The following is a 24432-nucleotide window of genomic DNA, read 5'->3' on the forward strand; positions in this document are numbered from 1 at the left end:
CTAAACAGTCCTCTGCATTCTGCTAACGCCTGGTTCTACGTCCCACAGTAATTTCTGTTCAGCTCACCCTACTCTGTGTTCACTTAATGTTTCTCTCTGTAACTCTTTTCCCCTGAATTTCTAACTTGGTAGTACTACAATTTCTTCATTCCCCAGAGCCAAAGAGTCATAGTATTCTATTCTCTTTCCTCCCAATTCAATCATCAGGTCTTTGTCTCTCTTCAAGTTCATCCACCCCAGCCCCGCTGCCCCCCCTAGACTTTGGGGATCAGACTCGCCATACTTGCCCTGTACCAGCCCCAGGCCTGGCTTTGAAAGCTCGAGGCTGGCGCCACGGCTATGGCATCTCATCGCAGGAGAAGGGGTTAGCAGGGCCCTCCTTGCCCCTCCCTGTCATCTTCATTAGTGTCTGGCAGGTGACCAGAGGCCACAGCTCAGCCGGGGCATGCCTTCTGCCCATCACCAATCCAAGTCCCCAGGGAGAGGCCGCGACAGCCACGGCAAGGGAAAGGGCCTGCCCGGACTCCCTGCCACCCGGCCAGGGCGTGGCGGGTGGGTATGGTGGCTGAGGAGAGGCAGCCTGGCTGCCAGTGGGCCACCCACATGCTGAGTCATGGGCCGTGGGGCCCATGGGGGAGGGTCTGCACTTGCCCTGTGCCCGAGGGAGCATAACCTGAAACAGCAAATTAAAAACACCTGGGCAAACCGAGGGCGAGTCTGCCAAAGAAAGGAAAGTCTTCTGTCTCAGCACCTTTAGTGAAACTGTTCTTCTGCTTTTCAAATAAGGGCCCTTATATCTTGCAGTGAGTGAGTGCTTCCGAATGGTTAGCTGGTCCCATCTAGTACAAAAAAAAACCCTCCTGGCCTCCAGTTCCTCCTCACCCGCTTCAGCCTCTATACTGATGCCAGAGTGGCCTCTCTAAGTCTCAGCCTGATGATCTCTTGAGTCTCCCTTGCCTGAAGTCCTTTAGCAGCTCTCTCTGGCCCCACACCCATGGACATGACCCCGCTGTACTTGCCTGGCTTTCCTCGAGGGTTCTTCCCCCTCTCTTTCTCTCCCTCCTTGCCCTCATTTGAGTGTCTTCCGACAGATCGAGCTCTGCCTTTAGAAAGCATCCGTCACCTGCTGAGCGCCTTTGCTTTTAACTGGTGTTTTACAGGATGAGAAAAAGCAACATTCACTTAGCACAGAGGGCCTCTCATTGTCTCCTTTTGGCTGCCCCCCCAGGTCTCATCTCGCAACACCCAACATCGGCATCCCCACCAGATTTCTGACCCTCCAGACTCAGAGTGCTCCGTCTTTACCAAATGTAAAGAGCTCCCCAAACGAGTCTTTTCTGGTATCGTCATGTATTTCTTCCTAGAAGGACCGCCTTCTATGCTTCCTGAGTGTGTTTTTATCCTTTAAAACTCAGCTCCAGTTTCTTTCCACCCCTCGGAGGCCACATTGGCCTTCACCTTCTCTGCCCTTCGGTGGGACTGCGCATTTATCCGTTATAGTACTTACAGCGTCACTGTTTGCCTAGTAGTCGCCCTCCCTGGTCGTGATGCTATAGTTGGCGGCTCCAGAATGGGATGCGCCTGCCTCCGAGGGTGCATAGCAGCATCCATTTGTGTTGCAGAAAAAAGATAATAAATGTTTGATTTTTTTCATTCATCTTTTGAAATTTTCATGTTATTGAATCTTTTATAGTCATCCCTGAAAACATTCTTATATTTTAGGTGAACAATGGTAGGGATGCACACCAAGAATATTTGACTTATTGGGTACACGGTCAGTACAATTTAGACACCACTGTTCTAGAAGATCAGGATGCTGTGTGTCTTAGTCAACTTGTAACTCCAGTGCCGTTTTTTTCTTCTTTCCAGTCTGTTTATCAAAACTCATTATATGATGGCATTTGTGATCACCCCAGGTGTGCATGTCGCAAAGACGTTAACCTCGTTTGCCACGGCATCTTCATCAGGAGTCGATGGTTTTGAATTCTCCACACTGCGTACTGTATTTTTAGGGGTCTACATTAATCTGTTAAGTAAAACAGAATTAAGGGTGGAATGTAGTGAGGAGGAGGAGGGAATAACTCACCTCCTGTGGAATCCCTGGGAGATTAGGGATGGAAGGAACCACTCCCAGGAGCTGTCGTTCATTCCTCACCCAAGGAGTAGTCGAATGTGTAGGGAAGGATGTGGTCTGCCTCTTGGGTGTTTAGAAGTCAGACTTTGAACAGGCTGTGATGATGAAGGTCACAACCCGACAGAACTGTCCTTGCTTCCTGGGCTCCCCTCTTCTGCACCCGGGAGACCACTGTCTCTCAGGAGCGCCTCTCCATCACAGTCGAGGGCCTGGATCAGGTGCCTTTTTCATCCTGAGTATCAGTGCAAGGGTTTCATATTTTAGCATTTAAGGATTTGTACTTAGGCCCTGGCTGGTGTAGCCCGGTGGAGTGAGTACTGGTCTGGGAACCAAAGGGTCGCCGGTTCGATTCCCAGTCCGAGCACATGCCTGGGTTGCAGGCCAGCTCCCCAATGAGGGGCACACAAGAAGCAACCACACATTGATGTCTGTCTCCCTCTCTTTCTCCCTGCCTTCCACTCTGTCTAAAAATAAATAAATAAAATCTTTACAAGAAAGAACTTGTACTTAGAACAGGCAGAGAAGTGATCAGCCTTTTTTTTAAACGTATGTTCACCTAGCATCTCACTTGTGTGAGAAAGAGCAAATCATTCAACCTTCTTTAAGGCCCCTAATGCCTTTTCTATGATAACAAAACTCTATATAAGTATTCTAAGGTCCTTGGAGGTTTGCAGATGAAAAGGCACTGGATATTAAGGACCAGTTTGTTAGTATTTTGGGCCCTAAATTTATCATGGAAAGATGTTTGCATGCTTAGAAACAATATAAATAGGAAATAGCCTCAAGAGGTTATAAAAATATACCTAATAAAATCTTTTCCATGAGAGACATTAGTGAGGAGTAATTACATTTTTCCACGTTGCACCTTTTGCTCACCACCGTTTTCATAAGACGGGCTTTAGGGGCGTTCTGTTGCACTAGAAGCAGTAAGAATTTTATTCTTTAACATAATGAACAGGCTCCAAAGCACACCTCCATCTGTGGTGCTGTTATTCTTAGAGACCTGAAAATGAGAGACGCGAAGCTTCAATCAAATTTACCTGGTTCACCTCCCCTGACAGTGAAAAGAAATGTCTTCCACATGGTGCTTTTGCCTGGTGCTTTTTCAGGCTGTTCTGATGGCCTCGGGGAGGTAGATGGCCAGGAAACTAATAGACCTCACAGCGGGCGGATGTTCTCTTTCTTAGTTTTGACCCATCATTTCTCATTATCTTGTCCCTTAAGACCATCTCCCGTAATATCCATATCTGAAGGCCAGCAGTCTGCTAGTCATAAGAAAATCGACTTCCACCTCATTAGCAGGGACTGAGGTGGGCTACAGAAGTGAATATTCCCAATACCAAACTTTCCCTCTTTAAACACAAGATTTGCTTCTTTCTAAATAATTTTGACGTCTTCCCCTTAGAAACAGTAGATATTTTTCCTACTTTGAGTGGCTTGGACTTTTCTTAATAATTCAGCTTATTAGTCATTTCAGCATTCTGCATACACACACACACATTAAGTACCCCAGTAGGTGCTACGCATTGAAGAACCACAGACTGAGGCCAGTAGTGTTTGCCTTCAGGAGGTAAGGCTCTGTAGGGGGTGGAAAATAGGAACAGAACGAGTGATGGGTCAAGACAGGGAGAAAACGGCAGAACAAACGAAAGCTCTCAAGTAACGAGAAGCCAGAGACTGACTCCCATTAGAAATGGAGACTGGTTTCCTGAGGAGTCGTACTCGGAATAAAAAGTGAAGGCAAACCACATAGCCATTTGGAGAAAAGAAAAATTAGATGTGTACATATCACGCTTTACACAAGAGTAAACTCAAAATAGATTAGGGATCTAAATGTGAAGGATAAATAAACTACCCAACTACTAGATGAAAACATAGATGAATTCCTCTTTAATCTCAATGTAGGAAAACACACTCTGTAATGGTGACTGAAAAGCCAGAAGCAAAAAAATGACTTTTAAAAATTGCATGGCAAGAAACATCATCACGAAGTTTAATAACAACAGTCAACTGACTGGGAGAAAATAGTCACAACATCGGAAGAATTATTAAAAACTGATAAATATCTAAAAGCCCAATAGAAAAATTGAAAATAAGAAAAGATATGAAAAGGTAATTCTCAAAAACTATAAAAAATGTTTTGAACACACACAAATAACGTTCAGATTCATAATCGGAGAAATGCAAATTAAAGCAGTTCAGAATGTTCTTCCACCTTTTGGACCGGCAGGAACTGTGAAGCACAGCAGAGATTCGGTTGGCGAGGCCGTGGGGACAGGCGCTGCCGTGCACACTGGGACCGCCCTCGCTCTGGAGGGGATTTTGGCAAAGCTGCAGCGGGCTTTCCTTTTGACCCAGCCCTCCCGTTTCTAGCAGTCTTCCCTGAAAACACGCCTCCGTCGGCAGGGAAATTCGCACGCACGAGGTGTGTCCCGCAGCACTGTTGTAACTGCAAAATGCTAAAGCAACCTAAATGCCCACTCATTAGAAAGTCATTACCTAAGCTACATATGGAAGGTTAAATAAGGCCCATGTGTATGTCGATTTGAACAAACCTGACTCCGTCTTGTGTCCCAGCATTTTCTCTCTCCTGAGAACTCTGACCTGACTCATCTTGGCCTGCACCAGAGCTGCAGAGTTCATGGTTAGCTGTGTCCTGTAAGCTTACACGATAGAACCAGAAAGACTCCTGTCAGAACACAGACAAGACGGCACAGCAACCGAGATAAACACCAAACGGCATGCTGGCATTAATGCTAAGCGATTGTCCATCGTAAGACCGCCAGGAGGTGTGGTTCCTGGCTGGTGCCACACCGTCATTTCCTTCGCTTTGCCAGTTAGCGGTTCAGCTCCTCTGTCAAATGCGGATGTAACCACTGTCCGGTAGCAGAGAACAATCCGTACAGAGAGCTGGGTCGTCTGTCCCCTCTGACCCGTCTCCCTGTATGTCAGTCAGCCTACAGTAAATTTTGTTACAATGAGTGGAGTTGCCTGCTTTGTCCTTGCCTCCTCCTCGGTTTGGTGGTCACTGTAACTTCACTCCACCTTCACGCAGTACCCCCAGCCCCCGCCTGAGGTGCCCAAATCCTAACACACGGAGTCTATGAATACGCTCTCTTACAAGGCAAGCGACTACTGCAGATGTGATGAAGGCTAGAAACCTTAAGGTAGGAAGAGAACCCTAGATTATCCAAGTGGGTCCAATCTAATCGCGTGAGGCCTTACACCCTGAGACCCTTTCAGAGAGAGGCGATATTGCTGGTTTTGCAGATGGAGAAAGGGACCACGCACCAGGAACTGTGGGTGGCCTTTTGAAGGAAGAGTCGGGGAACAGATTTCCTGCCAGAGCCCTCACCAAGGAAGGCCACCCAGCTGGCCCCTTGATTTTAGCCAAGGGACAGCTGTGCTGGACTTCTGACATACAGACCTGTAAGAGCATAAGCTTGTCCAGTTTCAGCCACCATACTTGTGGTGACTGGTTACAACAGCAGTAAAAAACTAATACAGCGGGAAAACTGGTGAGATTATAAATTAGGTCTGTAATTCGGTCAGTATGGTGCCTGTGTTAATTTCCTAGTTTTCATAATTATACTGCAGTGAGACGTAAGATGTTAACACTAGGGGATGCTAGCAACAGAAAACTCTGTACTATTCTTTCAAATTTGCTATAAATCAAAAATTATTTCAAATATAAAGGAAAAAAAATCAGGGATTCCCTTCTTCCCAAGATCTCTGCTCCACTCTACCTCGTTAACATCTTATACTCATAAAAGGTTGCCATCTCTTCCATGCTGTTTGTTTGTGAGTTTCCTACCAAACTTTTAAATCAGTAGTTCCCAAACCGTGTGTGCACATAAAGACTTGTTCTCCGTTTTTAAAGCAGATTTATTTATAATAGGCCCAAATGCCCATCAGTTGGTAAATGGGTAAACAAACACTGGTATGTCCATACAGTGGAATAAAAACGAACAGACCACAAACGTATGCAGCAACATAGAAACTTTCAAAAACAATACGCCAAGTGAAAGGGACTCCATACTGCACCGTTCCACTTATAGAGCAGTCTGGAAAAGATGGGACTCTCGAGACAAAGCAGATTCGTGGCTTCCTAGGAGCCAGGGGGCAAGGAAGGGGTTGACTATTAAACATCTTATAATTTGGAGGGTGATGGAGATGTTCTCTGTCTCAATTACATTTGTCAAAACTCATCAAGTTATCCAATTAAAAATGGTGGATTTTGCTTTTCGTACATTATGCCTCCACCAACCTAATGTTTTAAAAGGAAAGGTATATTTGATACATAATATATGTAAGTTGCAAATAAAAGGTTGGAAAAAACTTAATGGGAAGACAGTAATCAAAAGGAGCCTGATGCAGTAGTGTTCTATCAATTGCAAATGAACCCCTAAGACAAAGAATATTTATCAGAGGTAGAGAAGGTGTGTCAGATGTCCTCCATTTCCCCCCTGGTGGGTCTTGACATAGCAGTTCGTTTTAACATATCGCATTATAAAAATTGTAGCATACTATCTATTATAATGATATGTATTTACTCTTATATTTTAATATAATCTAATGACATCTGTATGTTAGCATTGTTTAGATCTGATAAAGGGAATGTGTGTAGTATGTTCATTTCTGTGCTTTTGTATGTTTAAAAGTTTCATAATAAAAGTTTTACTTTGCTTCATAAAAGAGAATCATTGGATGCTTGTCAAAAATGCAGATCACTGCACTGCATGTGCAAAGTTTCTGAAGCATCACCTCAGTCTAGGAAAACAGTTCTAATTTATGATAGAACCTTTTCTTTTTCCCTTTGATGTTTAAAATTGCCAAACAAACAAAACAACGCCTATCCACTACCTGGAAACCCCCAGGAGGGGAGAAGTTACCCGATTTGAAACTGCCTGTGAACTGTGATGAGGCATCTCGCATCTGTCTGTTGTTCTGTTATTGTTCTTGTTAGCTAGAGTTTCCCGTCCGGTTTGGATTTCCAGTAACTGAAAGATAAACTAAGTAAATAAAATACAATGATCGGAGGAAAATGGAGTTTAGCATTTTCAATTACCCTTTCTTTTCCTTTCTCCTTGTTAATCCTTTGTAATTAGATTTCAGTCAACATTTATTGAACATCTACAACTCCCTAAGTTATATTAGGAGAGGAAGGAAGGGAATTAATTTATATATGACATAGCTCTTCGCCTTGCATACGTACAGTCCATAATAATACAAACTGCTGAACTATGCAAAATACAGAGGTTGATTTACTATGAAACTAAAACTTAAAAAGCAAGAATGAAAACAGTTCTCACCTGAGTCCTTTCTAGTTGTTGAGGTGGCATTTTCTGAGTGTGAGTCATATAACAGTTTAAGGAACTGCTATTAAAATTCCTTAATCAGCCCTGGCTGGTGTAGCTCAGTGGATTGAGCTCCGGCCTGCGAACCACATGATTGCGGTTCGATTCCCAGTCAGGGCACATGCCTGGGTTGCAGGCCAGTTCCCAGCAGGGGACTCACAAGAGGCAACCATACATTGATATTTCTCTCCTTCCCTTCCCCTCTAAAGATAAATAAATAAAAATCTTTAAAAACATTTCTTATTCACTTAAAGTTGCACTATCCCTTTTGTGGTCACGGAGGAGAAAGCCTCAGAGGGGAGTAGAGCAGGGTTCTGCTGCTGGTCGCTGAGATTCTGCGGCAAAGGTGATGACAGGTTTCTCCGCCTCCACCGCGCCGTGTCTTAAGGGAACAGCGGAGACGCTAGGACACCCGGCGTCACTTATCACCACCAGTGAGACTCGGGAGCCTGGTTGCCTGGCAGCAGTTTTATTTCAGTCACCGATGGAGCCCTGGTGGCCGAGGTCGGTCTCCAGGGGTTACTCCAATTTGCAGGTGGTGAACACCTTCTGCCGTTACCTTTACATTGACCGAGCGACCGAGCAAGGCTGCATCTGGCTCTTTTGTTCCCTGGCAGTTGCTAATTTTAAGCCTTACTTTGAAAGAAAATAGTGAGTATCAACTAATTAAAGTTGCATCAATTGCGATGACAGTGTTGTTGTTGAAAGTGATAAGCTTTATACTCTTCTTAAGAATTGTGGATGGTAGCATGGGCATCTCAGAGCAGAGCTGGATGAGGTGGGGTCTTTTTCAAGGGTCGGATCAGTGTTCTTTCCAACGAGGTTTGTGTCAGGAGCAAGAAATCGGTTCATTTATTGTCTCTTCCTTCGTTTCCACTTATACTGTTGGGTTTTTAGAGCGGGCTTGCAAGGAGCCCTTTGCTTCTCACATTCACACAAGACATAGATATCACAAAATGACGTGAAAGAGAGAGAAACATTTTCCCCCTGGCCTCCATCTGTCTTTAAATTTGGATTTGGATTTTTTTCTCTCACTGACCATAAGATCACTTACACATAAAAGCAATTTAAATAGAGTTTCAATTTCGTATCATGACATAAATAGGAGTCCTAGGGACGAATGTCTCTAAATAGGTTGTCACAATAGTGGGTTTTTTTTGTTCATTTCCTCATATTTTTCGACTGTCATACTGTATCCTGCCTCTTTGTGGTGTATAATTCTATAATAAGATCTGTGTGAAGTTAAGTAAAGCATCCGTGAGGAAAATACATTCTACTGTAGTTCCTAGAATATTCGAAGAGGAGTTAGAATGTGGAAACTGGCACGGCAGAGCGGTGATAGAGCGAGGGGCCTAGAGTCCGGTGGCCTGGACGGGGAGCTCTGCGCCCCCACTGCACGGCCGTGTGGCCTGGGGAAGTCAGACGCAGGCCTGTGTCTCGGCTGCTGATGTGCCGGCCACTGCTCCAGGAGAACACGCACTGTTTGCATATTGCGTGTTCTTGCTCCAAACCAAATTAAATCAGTGCACCTGTCCAACTTCACAGCTAAAAGTGCTGCTCTCAGAAAAGCCAGTGCCTGTTGGTTTGTGACTCCTTTCAATAGTCTCGCCTCTCACTGGTGACATTCTGGGAGATCCAAGCGGCAGGGTCTGCACCAGCACCACCCTGCTGGCTCCCTGCCCTCCTTTCCCACACCCTCCCCCGACGCTTTCTGCACTCGGCCGCGCTGACTTCTGGGCTCTTTCCTCAGCATAGCGGGCATGCTTCTGCCTTCAGGCCTTTGCCCAGCCTGTTCCTGGTGCCCCGGCTGCTTTCCCCGCCTCCCGTCTGTGGGCTGACTCACCTTCTCGAGTCTCTTCTCTTTGTAACCTTTCTCCCTAAGACCTGCCAAGGCCACTGTATGCTTCCCGTCCTCTGACATGGCTCTGTGTTTCGTGGTGCTTGTTTTTTACTAATTGATTAGGTTCTTTGTTCACTGTCTGTCTGGTGCCACTGGTGTGGAAGCTTAATGAGGGCAGAGATTTGCACTTGTTCTGTTTGCTGGAATATCTCAGGTACCTCAAATGTAAGCGCACTGCCTACAGCAGACAACTGAGTGCCAAGTCTGTGGCGATGTTGCATCCGTGAAATGGAGTTGCGTATCGGAAAGCACCCGGCCTGTTCTTCCTACCCGGGAGGCCTCAGGCAGTCCATTCAGTCCACAAATGTTAACGGAACATTTATAATACACCAAGTATCGCTGTAGGCACTGGGGTACAGCCCCGCACAAAACAGCCAAAACAGTTCCCTGCCGCTGTGGAACTCGCGCTAGTTTCCTTCTCTTCCCGCGTGGTGTCTAGGCGGAGAGACAACGATGCCACCTCGCCCACTCAGAAGTCTCCCCCGGGATTCACATTCGGTTGATACTTATAAGGACGCGTTCCTTTCAAAGTAGTTTTGCATCCAGTTATCTTATTCTTTGGAATGGTTCGAGGAAGGGGGATTTTTTTGATCCTCACGTCACAGATAAGAAATCAGAAACCTAGAAGCTGTGACTTGTCGGAGGCCGGTCAACCCCGAGACGTTGGGGCCAGGACTTGGAGCCGTACCGTCTGCCGCAGCGTTCCCTGATCCTCCTATGACGGCAGTGGCAGCAGAAACGCCAGCGTGGCTTTTGTTCACTGCACTGCCTGTTTTATTTCAGTTCCACAGGCATTTATGGAGCCCTCCTAAGTGCCGGATCCCAGACCTGCCGGGAACACAGAGCCTGTCTAACCCCTGCCCCGGGGAGTTCGGAGTTTAGTAGGGAAACTCTGGGCAAATGAGTGGGTATGCAGGGTGCTGAGTGTAAGGCCAGCGCTGTTTATAGATATTTGGAAACAGAAGAGGGGCGCCTAATCGACAGCAGGGTCAGGACATGGCAAAAGAGACACACCGGAGATCACCCCTGAGCCGAGTCTGAAAGCGTGACTTGGCCAGGGACAAGGGAGGGAGCGTGAGCGACAGCAGAGATGCATGTCGAATGCAGAGGACTAGGGCTTTTAGAGGTGCTGGCACGGACAGCATGGAGCAGGGGGCAGCCAGGGGTCAGGTGGGCGGAGTTAGCAGCCTCCAGAGGGAACCCTATCCTACAGGCAGAACTCTTACCAGGGCCACTCTTGTAAGTGGCTTTGCGTCCGTTTTCTACCCCGGCCCAGTGAACTGTAGTCAGAAGAATGGCGTGGTACGAAGCATAGTGAGCGACCGGTGCTTTTGGGGTTGCTCAGAAGGAGGCAAAGGGCAAATGGGCATGCCGTCCGCTCCGAGCTTTCCCAGGGAGTATAATGTTGCCACGGGGCTCAGTGCACGTGTGGTCCAGGACAGAGGCATAGTAGGAGCCGGGCCTAGCTGGAGGCAGTGAGTTCTTAGTAGCATCAGAGTGTCCCCCTAGGGGGTCGTCTTCAACAGCTTGGTCATGGGATGAGAATTGAAACACGGATCCAGCTTTGATTTGGGGGAGTTGATCGCTAACAGAATGGAGGTCATTGGTGATAAAAGAGCTTCAGGTGATTGACTGTGAAGTCCAGGTTGGATAGGGAAGAAATCACCGACAGCAAGGAGACGGTGGCCAAGAGACTGGGGGTTTCTGTGAGGTTGAAGAGCAGATGTATTGGGAGGAAGGGCTGTGTGGTCAGGAAGGGAGGTCGGAAAGCAGAGTCTTCCTGTTTAGGATGTCTAAGTTGGGGTACCTGAGTGAGGTTACTGTCCAGGGCGAGGCCCTAGGAGTGGGTAGCGGGAACGAGGACACGGATTTTGGAGTCAGGGAATTGCGAGGCTGGGGTATGAGATGGATCCCTGTCTGGTTACTTACGAGTATGGGGTTAGCAGTGAAGAGACAGAATATGGCAAACTAGGGCCTAAAGTCCTGAATGAATAAAAGAAAGTGAAGGAGAGACTGATGCCTGAGAGCGGCAAAGAACAATAAAGGGTGCCAAATCAAGATGGTATGGACCACAAAGAATTTGCTTCATTCCAAGCCAGTGTTTTTGGAATGAAGGTTTGAAAGCCGTCATGGTGAGCTTGGGAAATCCCAGCACCTCGGCCTGGGTGCCGCTGAATATTGGGCAGGGGAGAGCGGAAATCTTCTGTCAGGTGGGGCTCTGAGCTAAACTGCACTCTCAGTAGAAAGCCACGTTTCACTCGTATCAAGAGGAAAACAGAGCTTTGCACAGCGTGTTCTACTGTGTGCCTCCGTGAACTGTCCCTGGGCTGTCCGAAACTTTCCTTTTTCCATGTTGCCAAAACAACCATAATTTCGGGTACATAGTTAGTCAGATATTTATTGAGCACCAGCTAGGCTTTAAACACTGTGGTAGATATGGAGATAGATGTAGAGCCTTATACTCACAAGTTTAAGGACCAGTGGGACCAGAGTTATACATTAATAGCTGGATAAACAGCCTTTCTAATCTCATTGTAGGTATTCATTCCTAACCGTATCCCAGCCAGACTAGATCTCCTTACTGTGTGCCCCATGGGGTCTCACCCGCACGCCCTGCCTCACGCTGTGCCCCTCGGCACCCCAGCCCCAAACCCCCGTCTGCCCTTCGGATCTCCCCTGTGACTTCCCCTTCTCCAGGTGAAGCGACCTCTTCTTACCCTCCTTCCCGACGCCATTTCCACCGTGCCTCCCTGAAATAGCCCGTGTTTTACCAGTCTAAGGTGCACGTGTTTTACTTTTCAACATCTCCGTACGTAGATTCTTCTTGAAAGATGTGTTCCATCATCAAAGTTCTGAAAAGGATGGGGGGGGGGTCGTCTGGGGAACAGGAACAACTCTGAGTGAAAAAGCAATTTGGAGAATGGGGAAGCCTTAGGAATCCCTCAGCCAGTTCATGTTGCGCGTGTTCTTAATGTAGACGCTGTGTGGACTGTGACAAAGCCTGCCCGAACGAGTTTTTAAAAGACGTCTGTGGTCTGAAATACAAGGTCCAGGCGGTAAAGCCTCGTGCTGGCTCCAGTTGGCAGCGTTTTCCTCGGCATACGCGACATAACGGCATGGCGGTGGCTGGTGTGCTAGAGTCAAAGAAATAGGATGGCTTGTGCTTAAAAACACCAGGCACTAAGAATAAGCACCTTCCTAACTGTGCCGCATACTTATATTTGCTGCATATTCGTATTTCATCTCCAGGTCCTATATTATGTAAGCTGCTTGAAGGTAGAGGTTGTGTTTGTTTCATCTTGGAATTTTTTACATCCCCTGGTGCAGTGCTTTGCAACAAATAGATGTAAAATAAATACGTATTATAAATGGGTTGCAGTATGATGCGTGCTCTAGGGGCACAAAGGATCGTGTTAAAATGCTGTGTGAGTGAGCAGATGTGGGTACATCCTCGGGTAACTGCTTCCCCGTGTTTTTGTCAGGCTGTATTTATCCGTGGTATGTGGTCAGGTCGGTGGCTGGATCTCGGCTTAGGCCGGTGGTTTTTGAACCAGCCACAGGCAGGTCCTGGTAGAATCTGTAAACCCAGGTCTGAGCAGGTGAGGAGACTTGTCCTTGTGGAGTCGGAGGAAGTCATGAACAAGCCTTTGCCTCGGAGAATAGGCGACTGTGACTTTCCCTAACGACGCCGCAGTTGTGCGGGCAACCGGACAGAGCCCGTCCCAAGAAACGCGGCACTTGAATAAACACCCCTGTCTTCTTCCCGCCAGTCAGCCTCTGTGAACCCCAATAAAAAGCCAGCCTAGGGCACTTGCCTATGGGACATTATTCTTTGGGGTACAAGAACAACAAGAAAGGACATAAACATTTTTTTTAGTCAACAAGATAGTTCTACTTCTGATTTAAATAAGTTCGTTTCTATTTTTTCCAATGCAAGGAGCAATGTCTGTGTGTTTGCAAAAACACTTGGCTTGGAAAAGCACTGTCGTAGTCCACTACATATTCCCAGTTCTCTTTCTGATACGTGGTAGGATTATACGTCCTGTCCCTAATAAAATTGGGTGTGGTCGTGTGACCGTTTGTCCAATGAAACGAGACGTGGAGGTCTAAGAGCTGGTCCACAGTTTGGCCCATTTCCTTTACCTGCCGCGGCAACTCCAAAGCACGTGGGTGGAGCTTCCTTGAGCCAAAGCCCCCGTGTGGGGGCAGCAGAGGCTGGGCCTCCAGCTTCCTTAACTGATCCACTTGCAGACATGTAGCATGTTTGTTGCCACTGAGATTATGGGGTCGTTAGGTGAGCATAACCTGGTTTACCCGGATGACCACGGTCCTCGCCCCGGAGCAGTGGGTATGGCGGTAACTACGGAACATGGGAGATTGGACGTGCTGATTCTGGCCCCGTGGGGTTTTCCCTTATGGAAAGATTTACTGGACACAGCTTTTATAAGATAATAATCACCTCATGGTGTTAATTTCTGTGTGTCAAAATATTTTTCTTTGAATGACAAAATTTTCTCAAAGCATTTTGACATACTTTTATAAATTGCCCTTTCATCTGCCAACAATAGAATTTTTTTCCTTGAAAGCAGTCATCATCGTCATTCATTCTTGCATTTATTCTTTTATTCGATCAACTTTTCTTGAAAGCCCACTCTTTGCCAGGCAGTAAGACCAAGAAGATATTCAGGTTCTGGATAGTTTGGTGGAAAGTAGCAGGAGGCAAGCAGGGGCCAGAAACTGTAAAGGACTTTATTCTGAAGTTTAGGTGCTTCCGTGGTTTCCTAAATGATACCTATTTCATGGTAAAACAGTTCATCTACATTCAAACTTAATTTTACAAATATCACACCTGATGTTAACACTTTTGAGACCACCAACATATTACTCTGTACTGATAACTTTTTAAAAAATTCCTCCGATGCACCAAGGACCTTCTGATCCTGGGGCCTTTGTACATGCTGTTCTCTTTTCCCATTTCTCTTCAGTTCAGTTCAGGAAGTTACTGGATACATTTCTATTGAAATTGCTGATACCATCTTCATAGAAAGGAGTATATTTTTCTATATTATATTGTTATGTTTTTTAAAAATCTGTTATTACAGTTAGTTTCTCTACTATTGCTAGTATAGAAACTATTTAAGAAATAAGAAATGAAGTGCTATCAAAAAGTTTAATTATCCGAGTTATGATGGAAGAAGATAATTTTGGTCTTATTACCAGGTGGTTTCAAGCAACTCTCATTTACAGATTGAAAAATTGAAAGCTGGGCCCTGTTTTCATTGTAAAGCTCTGAGCATTGCCTGCGAAGGGGGAGCACACGGGCCGCAGGGCCCCCTCCCGGCTCTCTCTCCCGTCACCTCTGCCTTTTCCTTGCAGGGGTTCTTCAGCAAGCGCCTGAAAGGTTCCATCAAGAGGACCAAAAGCCAGTCGAAGCTGGACAGAAACACGAGCTTTCGGCTGCCATCCCTCCGCAATACGGATGACAGGTAGGACGTGACCTTGCTTGAAACAGAAAAAGGCGTTTTACAGTGGGTTTTGATAAGGCCTCTTGGTCTTCTCTAACTTTGATAACTGGATACCATTGACAGTTGGAAATATCCAATACAAATTTACTTTTTTGTCTTGCTCATACGGAGGCAGGGTCCAAAATATTGACTCAAATGCCCAGCCTGTTTAAGAATCTCAGAATACTGGCGAGTGTCGGGGGGCACAGTGCCATTTCTGTAGAACCCAGAGCTGGTCAGAAATCCTGTCTTTTGTAGAAAGACTGTGAGGGACGATGATGGTGATGACGATGATAGCTAACATTTTTACGAGCACTATACACATTGTCTTGTTTATAACAACCCCATAAGATATTACGTTAAGCTGTTATAATCCTATAAGAGGTTGAGTTATTTTTCACAAGGTGATACAGCTCCACAAATAGCAAAAACGGTATTTGAACTTGGGCAGTTTGCCTCCGGAGCACATGCTCTTCACTGCCTTGTGGTTGTCTGTGTGCAGCGGATGGCATTGGCCTTGTTGCTCTGCGGTGACGGCTGGAGGGCATGCATGAAAAGGGAGCCTGGATTTCAATAATTGGGACTACCAGCTTGAGTGAACCCCAAATGATACACAGCTCACCAATGATAACAACCTTCTAAAATCACTGAGTGTGTGCTAGAATGGACACATTTAGAACACTTCATGTTCCATCACTAATAAATAATTTTAGGAAGTAGTAGCTTTTTGTATCTTGGCATATCACCACCATCTCGTGGATTTATTGAGTGCCCACTATGTGCCAAGCATTCTTCATATTTTCTCATGTAATACCACCCTAGGTACTACCATTACCCTTTTCATTTTACAGATGAGAAACTGAGGCGAAAGAGATAGAGAGATTTGCCCAAAATCACACAGCTAGTAGAGCTTGGACTTGAACTCTTATCTGCCTTTCATATTTGATACGCTTATTTATACTTGGATTTCCTCTGTTTCAGTAAATCCATTGTTTTCAGTTATCTGCATCACAAACTGCAGAAATACGGATTATAATCTCCGTAATGGTAGATTATAGATTTGCCAGGAAGACTTACTCTTCTCTTGTGGATGAAAACCCTTGCCCCCCAGACCGAGGTGATAAGAAACTCCTGCTTTATCTCCTCTTCTTATCCCTGGAGCCCATTAGAGGTGCTCTGTGAAATTTGCAAGTCTGTTCAATCTGCAGTGTAATCGTATTGTTCATCATCTCTTTTATACCTCTTTGTATTAAGGTCATTTTTAAAAACCAGTCTTTCTCTTCTTCTGTCTTTTCCTTAGGTTCCTATTATTCTGCAACTCTCATCATTGTTAAGAATGCAAAACAATTTATAAATAAGTTGTAATAAAATGGAGTGACACATTTTTTCAGAATATTGACTTTTAAGAACAAGGATGTTGTTCAGCAGCTGAAATGCTGCCAGTTCAATAGGCAGGTGTTCTGCTCTACAGCATCACGTGTAAGCACGGGAGGCAGGGTGACAGTTTTTATAGGAAGTGCACTTTAGTTTTTAAACTTGCGCTAAATATCACTTTCTTACTCTCACTCTCTTACGCTCTCTTCTACTCCATTTGCTTCATGTAGCCTACAGGAATTCTTGGGTTGCATTACCAAAAGATTCTGTTCTCCAGAGTCTCTTACATTGCTACCGCGTAGCCGGTGCCTGGCCAGCGGTCTGAGTTCATTAGATGTGCCTTCCATGACGTTCCGCCTCAGCAATGGCAGTACTTTCCTGTCTCGAATACAGCGTAATAAAAAGGCACTGGTAAATCTCAAGTATTAGCCGACCCTTTTTTATTTGGAAAATCCATTTCAATCATGGAGGTTTTCGGTAGAGAAGTTTTCCCAAAACTTGATTCTTCTTGTATAGGGGTGTGTTCACAAGAGTTTGAGATGTATTACATTTTTTTAAAATAGTTTCTCTTGCCTTCAGATCATCTGAAGACACAGATAAATAGAATTAAGGTACAAGATACGAATGAATGGAGTTCTTTGAATCAGTGCCCTTACTGGTGGGACCAAAGGTTTTCCGAAGACCCCTGGTTTTCCTGGGTCATTTGCATTGATTCCTGAAGTCTGGCTATTTCTTCCAAAATGATAGTGTCTGAATCTAAGTAGCCAAACATTTCTATTCTTGTATCAAATCTATGGAAACTCTAGGTAAACCTGGTACTGTACAATTTAAAAACGGAAAAAGTTTTTAAAGTTTTTAAATTGTACAGTAAAATACGCACGTATCTTTGGTTTTTTTCAAGTTTCAATATATAAGTACAGGAGAAAAAAATGGAAGTCCCTCTTCACCTTCCCCATCTTCCATGTAAATAACCTCATTAACAATTGGCATATTTTCAAACTGCTTTAAAAATCCACACATAAATGCCCATATGTGCGTCTTTTGCGTGTTTTCCTATAGGTGGGATTGTGACTTGCTTTTATTATAAATATTTTGGACAACTTTGTATTCCCGTGTGTGTAAACTACATCATTGTGTTCAAGCGCTGCCTTCTTAGTATGCTACGGTTTCTTGTAATATACATACTTCACTTCTTGATTAATATTTAAATTGTTTCCTCCTTTTCGACACAAAACAGAGATGCAGTGAACATTTTTGAACGTATGTGATGCCTTTTTGTCCCTATGGGATCGGGTCAGATTTCTCAAATGGAACTACTAGATATGGGGAATGCACTTAAGAAACGCTTCTTCAGGAAAGCTGTATCAATTTTCATGCCAGCCAACAGGTCACTTCGTCTTTCACACGGCTGTTCACATATGATTGGTGTGACGGATGAACAGCAACAATGAGCACGTAATAGCATTTCCTCTGTGCCAAACACCGTGCTAAGCGTCTCACATAAACTAACTCATCTAACCATCTGACTAACCCTGTGAGGTAGGCACTGTCACAACCTCGTTTTGAAGATCAGAAAACTAACACAGAAAGTAGTAAAAATTGCACCAGGTGACACAGCTTAGCAAATGGCAGAAGGTGGTTCAAATCCAAGAAGTCTGGCTCTAGTGTCTGCATTTTCACCTAACCTTTACTCCATACTCTGCCACTCAAAAAAAAAAGCCGGGGAGTCGGGGAGTTCTTTGTCTTAATTTGCATTTCTCTAACGCCTAGTAAGTGGAACCTTTTTTCACATTTTCTTCCATGACTTCCCTGTTCATTCCTTTGCCCATTTTTCTATAAAGCTTTTTGTCCTTTTTCTTATGATTTGGAGTAGCGCCTTATCATTGCAGTAAGTCCTCACTCAACAGCGCTGATAGGTTCTGCAACTTTAAGCATAATGATGTGTACAGTGAAACCAGTTTTACTGCTGGGTATAAACAAGGGTTCAGTTCCTGGAGCATCTCACCCCGTTACAAGGACACAGCGTTGAACAAAGCGGCGTTATTCCAGGAGTCACTGTGATAATAGGAATTGTAAGCCACTATTAAACACGTTGCTAATAGTTTCTCCCAGTCGCTTGTATTTTAAAACCATGTCCCTAAATTATATAGAACTTTCAGCTTTTCACTTGCTTCAACATGTCAGTCTTTTCCTTTGTGGCTTTCCTGGCCAGAATTGACTGGGGATCTGTTTCTCATTAAATTTCTCATTATGATGCTGTGCAAACAATGTTATCTCTCCCTTTATCAAAAGAAGGAAATATTCTACCCAGAGGTATCCGAGGGTAATGAAGTAGTGATCATATTTTCAGTTCTTGAAGGTTTTTGATAAGCACAAGCCTTACCTGCACTCATATTTTAAAAAATATAAAATTACTCTCGTGAGGTCTGAGTCACGACTTTAAGAAGGCAGAGAAACAGTTTTAAATGAGTTAATTTTATCTGAAGAAGGCTTACTGTATATGCCCAGAAAGCTTCTCCGTGTGAAATACCAGGCTGTTTCAACATGCTGACCTGAGCCATCCAAAAGGCCCTCGGGCCCCAGGTGTGTGGAGCCGGTGATCACAAGTTAAACTCTGTCTAGGGCCCTGATGGGATTTGGGACCAGTGTTGCTTTGGGGGGTGAATTTATAAGGATCCTTAAGCTCAGAATTTCCTTTGTGAAATTGTAGGGCATGGGCACAGATAATATTTCTAAAAAACGAATGGCTTGACGTACAGTAACGTATTTCATGTGTGACAGGTACGTGTAGAGTCAAAAGCCACAACTGCACGGAATGTGGAGAACTAGGCACACAGCCCCACCTCCCAGAGGCCAGTGAAGGAAGTAGATGCCCAGGAGGAAGTGGGGTGAGGGGAGATTACTTCCTGTCGGGTGGAGCAGGAAAGACCTTCGAGGGCAGTGGTCGGTGGGTTGGACCTTAACCAACAGGCATGATTTGGACTTAGGAACCGTCACGGGGAGAGAGATTTCCTCAGAATGGAATTTATGAGCAAAAGCTGAGAGTAGGAAATTACAGCTTAAAGAGAAATACTGAATATGATTCATGGTGTGTCATGGGACAAGGTAGGAAATAAGACTGGAAGGTAAAGATTTCTCTTCAGTTTTTAAGTTGATTGGTAAAAGCTTTTCTGCTTTTTTTTGTCTTAAAAATAATTCAATATAAGAAAGAGAAATACCACCTCCATCTTTGATGAAACTAGGAGAAAGCTGAATGATAGATGACTTAAAATTACAGGAAGATCAGGTGTAGTGCAAAAGGAGACTTAGGATTCAGGTCAGCTGCTAATGAACAGATGTTCAAAATCGTAGTGGCTTAAACAAGGTAAAATCAAGTTTCGTCCATGAAAGTCCGAAGGTGGGCAGCCCAGGGCTAAGGAGCCAGGGCTTTCTGTGGGCCCTCCCTCCACTGCCCTTATGAACACCAGATGCTCCAGCCGTAGCATCATGTTTCAGGCTCCAGAAAAGCGGGACCCATGAAACGGCACTGTCTTCCAGCTAGGTTACTTCCCTTAAAGCAGTTTTACTGAAACCCGTACGGTGACTTCAATTTATGTCTCCTTGCCACCTTCATTTGCAAGAGAGGCCAGGAAATGTTATACCCGGGCCCGTTGCTGCCCCAGTACCAGAATCTGTCGTTAGGAAGAGGGGAAGGCTGGCCATTGGGAAGACGGCAAGCAGGCTCCGATGGAAGAAGGAGCTCGATTTACCCACTGGCCCCAGAGCTCTGGGAAGGCTCCGCTCCCACGCAGCCGTAGAAGGGCAGCAGCCAGGCTTCCAAATGGCAGATCTGAGCCACTGAAGTTTCCCAGATGAGAAGACTTGCAGGTACTGATATTTGTGTTCCTCCCAGGACAATCCCAGCTGGTAATTCCACTCCTAAGAACTGAAATATGTTCAAGAGAAATAAAAACATACACCACCATGCCCTGGCTGGGTGACTTGGCTGGGCATTGTCCTGTGCACCAAGAAGTTGGGGGTTTTGATTTGCTGGTCACGACACAGACCCAGATTTGATCCCCCGTTGGGACGCAGGCAAGAGGCAGCCAATCGGTGGTTTTCTCTCACATTGATGTTTCTCTCTCTCCCCCTCCCCCTTTCTCTCTCTCTAAAAATCAATAACCGTACCTTCAGATGAGGATTTTTAAAAAAACATGTCACTGCAAACACTTATACATGAAGATTTATAGCTACATTCATAAATGCCAAAAAGTAGTAATGACCCGTATGCCCATCAACTGATGAATGGATTAGAAACCATAATATATTCATGCAAAACAATGTTGTTCAGCCATAAAAAAGAACGAAGTGCTGACACACGGCACAACTTGGATAAAAACTTTATGCTAAGTGAACGAAGCCAGTCACAAAAGACCATATATTGTATGACTCCATTTACATGAAATGTCCAGAATAAGCAAATCTTTAAAATCTTTAGAGACAGTAGATTAATGGTCACCAGCAGCTGCAGACATGTGTGGATGGGGAGTGATGAATGAGGAATGACTGGTCAAGTACGTGAGGTTTATTTTTGGAGTGATGAAAACGTTTTAAGTGTAGATTGTGGTGATAACTCTGCAACTCTGAATATACTGAAATGCACTTTGAATGGATCGCTTTATGGTATGTGAGTTATATCTCAATAAAGCTGTTCAAAAAAGTTTTTAAAGAGCTGTTCAGGCAGTACTCCACAGTGAAGCTCATTAGTGTCTAAGGTCCATTGCAGCACACAAAGCTTCCATTGAGCTCGTTAGTGCTTTACTCTTAAATGTAAACAGATAGCCAAGATTGTCCAGATATTTGAGGAAATCTCCAGCATGAAAGACAAATAAATAGGAGGGAGGAAAAAGAACCCAAGAGAAACAGAGACAACGCAGAGAGCCAAAAACAACTTCAAAACATAATGAATATTTTCAAAAGGTGAGATTGCGCATCCGTGACACAATAGCAAGAAGGAACACCAACGGAACAAGAAAGAGAACTTGGAAATGAAAAATACAAACGCTAAAGTCAAGTCCTCCTCCTGGAAAATGGAGCAGAAAACGAGAAGAATCGACCCAGAAGATTCTAGTAAAAGAGAACAGAGAAAAACTTTGGAGAAGAAACTGTCAAAGAAATGACACAAGGAAGTTTCCCAACACAAGGAGACCTGAAAGTCCACATTGGAAAGGCCACCAAGTTCCCTGCGCAGTGAGTGAGAAAAGACCAAAGACACCCCACCAAACACACCCCCTACACACACATACATCAACTCCCAACATTATGAACTGTCAGACACCAAGGCTTAAAAAGTGTCTTAAAAGCTTCCAGAAGGAAAAAGTAGGCTACGTATGAAGGGAGGGTGGAGGACAGCATCGGAACTCTCAGTGGAAACATCAAAAGCCAGCCGTTGGTGGAGCGATGACCTCCGAATTCTGAGTGGAAGTTATTTTCAATACACAGGGCCCTCCTTGAACATCAGACTGAGGAGTGAGTTTACCAAAGAAGCAATGGGAAACCTCTGAACATTTTTGACTAAGGAAATAGCCTAGTCAGAATTATGCTGTGTGTGAATTAGTCCAGCCATGGGATTTCAAGTGACTTGGTTTGCAGAGACCCAGTTTGGGAGACCAGTTAGCAAAAAGCTGTTGGGAAGAAATAATGAAGGCTTAAGGTGATTAGTGTCAGTGGGGATGAAGAGGCAGAGACAAGACAGGAGGACCATTTTAGAAGCAAAGTCAATAGGATGTCACAAAGTCATCACTGTCCCAAGCCATCTGCCAGATAAAAGCCAGTAAAGCCATTTCCAACGATCAGTCCCAGCAGCACTTCACATGAGAGCTGTGTTGGGGGGGGCAAGACCGACACTTCTGCCTTTTGCTCAGATGTGCTCTGAAAACGCTCCAGAGTGGGGTTCAATGCCACGGTCAGGCATTGCAGGATTCCAGATGCCCGTCAGATGGCCAGTCTTCCTCTCTGGACATGCTGCTCACATCCACCACAGTCTCAAGGTAAAGATAAGCACACGGAGTAGAATTTCCTCTCCACTTTCTAATGTCCCTCAGATCACAACCTTCCGAGTAGGGTCCTCTATTCCGAGGCCCCCTGGCAAAGCTTGGTTTTAAAGTCGTCGGCTTGTTGGTTCTTTGTCAGGAGATACCCAGAGCTAAATGTGCTGTTCATTGGTAGGGGGCATTTTGGGAACAATACACTCAGGTTCTTGAGTTTCTCCTAATTAGAACTGGCTTCCTCACTTTTTGTTTTGGATATAAATACTCACGAGAAGCCGTAAAAGTAGTGCGTGGAGTCTTACCAAGCCTTCTCCCAGCCTCCGCAGTACTGACCTGGTAACTGTAAGTGTCCAAACCAGGTCATCGACACGGGTGCAGCGCTGTTAACTAGACTACAGGCGTTTTTAAGTTTCCCCCCAGTTTTACACGCACTCATTTGTCTGTGCTTATAGTTCTGTGCAGTTTAATCTCACGTGTACATTTGCGCAACCCCCGGCCCCTAGCAACCACTAATGTATGCTCCATCTGAGTTTGTTTCAGGACTGTTATATAAATGGAATCATATGGCGTGTAACCACTTCAGATTACCCCCCCTAAATAGAACGCCCTTGAAATGCATCCAGGCCGTTGCCTCTATCAGTAATCTTGCCCCTTGTTATCGCCGACTCGTACCCCATCGCATGGGAGTATCACAGCTGGTTAAACTGTTTGCCCAGTGCAGAATGTTTGAGTTATTCCTGGTTTTTAGCTTTTATGAATTAAGCTGCCATGAACAGTTGTGTACATGTAAGTTTTCACTTCTCTGGGGTTAATACACAAGAGTTCAATTGCTGGGTTGTGTGAGAACAACATGGTTAGGTTTAGAAGAAACTATAAACTATTTTTAGAGTAACTGTACTCTTTTACATTGCCACCAGCAATGTTTATGGGGGGGGGGTTGTGTCCTGAGAGATTTTCACCTATGTTTTCTTCTAGAAGTTTTATGGCTTTTAGCTTCTATATTGACTCAGAATTTTTTTGTGTTCAGTCCAGTGTCAATCAAAACTGCCACATTGCCCCAGCCAAGCCAGTCCGCCTGCCTTCGTCGCCCTTGCCCCTCCCTCTGCTATAGTGCCCCTCCCTCTGCTATAGTGCCCACCGCATCACGCGCTCCAAAGAATTATTGGATGGGCAGATGGGCTCGTACGTATATCCACTTATTCAACAAAACCAGAAACTAATGGGAAAGCAAATAGTCATGAATTTAGGAGTGACTGACAAGGAAATGTCACCGAACTCCATCAGTGTTTTCCTCCTTTATCTTCTTCTCTTTCATACTTAATTGTGTGGCAATGAGGAGACTAAAAGTCTAACAACTCAGAGAAAGAAGGGTTGTCAGTCTTTCACTCACCCTTTAGTAAGTATGTTAGTTGAGTTGATGTATGAGTGTGGCTTGGTTTAGTTTCGTGGATTCTTTAAAAATTCAGTATAGATGTTAAACTGTTTAATAAGCATAGTAGAGCTTATTGCATTTGCTATTTAAGGACAAAAAAGAAGGTGCATTACAGTGTGGTACCATTTCTGTGAAGAGATGTCATGTCGGAGGCTGGCCGAACGCTCTGCCCTCCGCAGCGTGTTTTACTATTTATGATCTAGTCTTCCTCCTGTGTACACCTTCGCTGTACGTACGCATGCATTTGTACCAAAACAGGCTGAATGTCATTTTCGTCTGTGGTGATACATTTCCTCCTCATGTGCTTGTTCATTTTAAGTGACAGCTCAGGCTGACGAGTGTCGTTTTTTACCATTAGCAGCTGGGCTCATTACGCCATCCTGTCCAGAGTCGGAGAACAGGGAGAGGGGAGATCAGCACTGTGTGTGTGTGTGTGTGTGTGTGTGTGTGTGTGTGTGTGTGTGTGAGCGTCCACAGATAGCCCTCCGTGTGGCTGGCGTGAGGGGTTTTTAAAAACTCACGTAAAAGCAGTGAGCAATAAAAGCTGTGGGGACGCCTTTGCCTGCAGCAGGTAACCCAGAGCAGCGAGGAGGACTTCTTTTTTTAATTTTTATTTTTGACACACAAGTGGAACTTTGATGAATGAGCTTCAGTTTCTTTTTTTCTTTCTTCCTTAACTCAGGGAGGGAAACCTTTAAGATT

The 24432-nt window shown here is 44.9% G+C and overlaps 1 protein-coding gene across 7 annotated transcripts in view; it reads left to right on the top strand.

Annotated features, from left to right (window-relative positions):
* The window catches only part of RASAL2 (RAS protein activator like 2), a 274200-nt gene that overhangs the window by 212102 nt on the left and 37666 nt on the right, over window positions 1–24432 (top strand). For all 7 annotated transcript variants that reach the window (XM_037035070.1, XM_037035073.1, XM_037035071.1 and 4 more), the window contains one exon: window positions 14768–14877. In XM_037035070.1, the coding sequence (XP_036890965.1) occupies window positions 14768–14877 (110 nt within the window). The remainder of the gene's footprint in view (window positions 1–14767; window positions 14878–24432) is intronic.

Source organism: Sturnira hondurensis, unplaced genomic scaffold (genome assembly GCF_014824575.4).
Source record: "Sturnira hondurensis isolate 20B ecotype Veracruz unplaced genomic scaffold, ASM1482457v3 Scaffold0022215, whole genome shotgun sequence".
In the NCBI taxonomy this organism is placed as follows: domain Eukaryota; kingdom Metazoa; phylum Chordata; class Mammalia; order Chiroptera; family Phyllostomidae; genus Sturnira; species Sturnira hondurensis.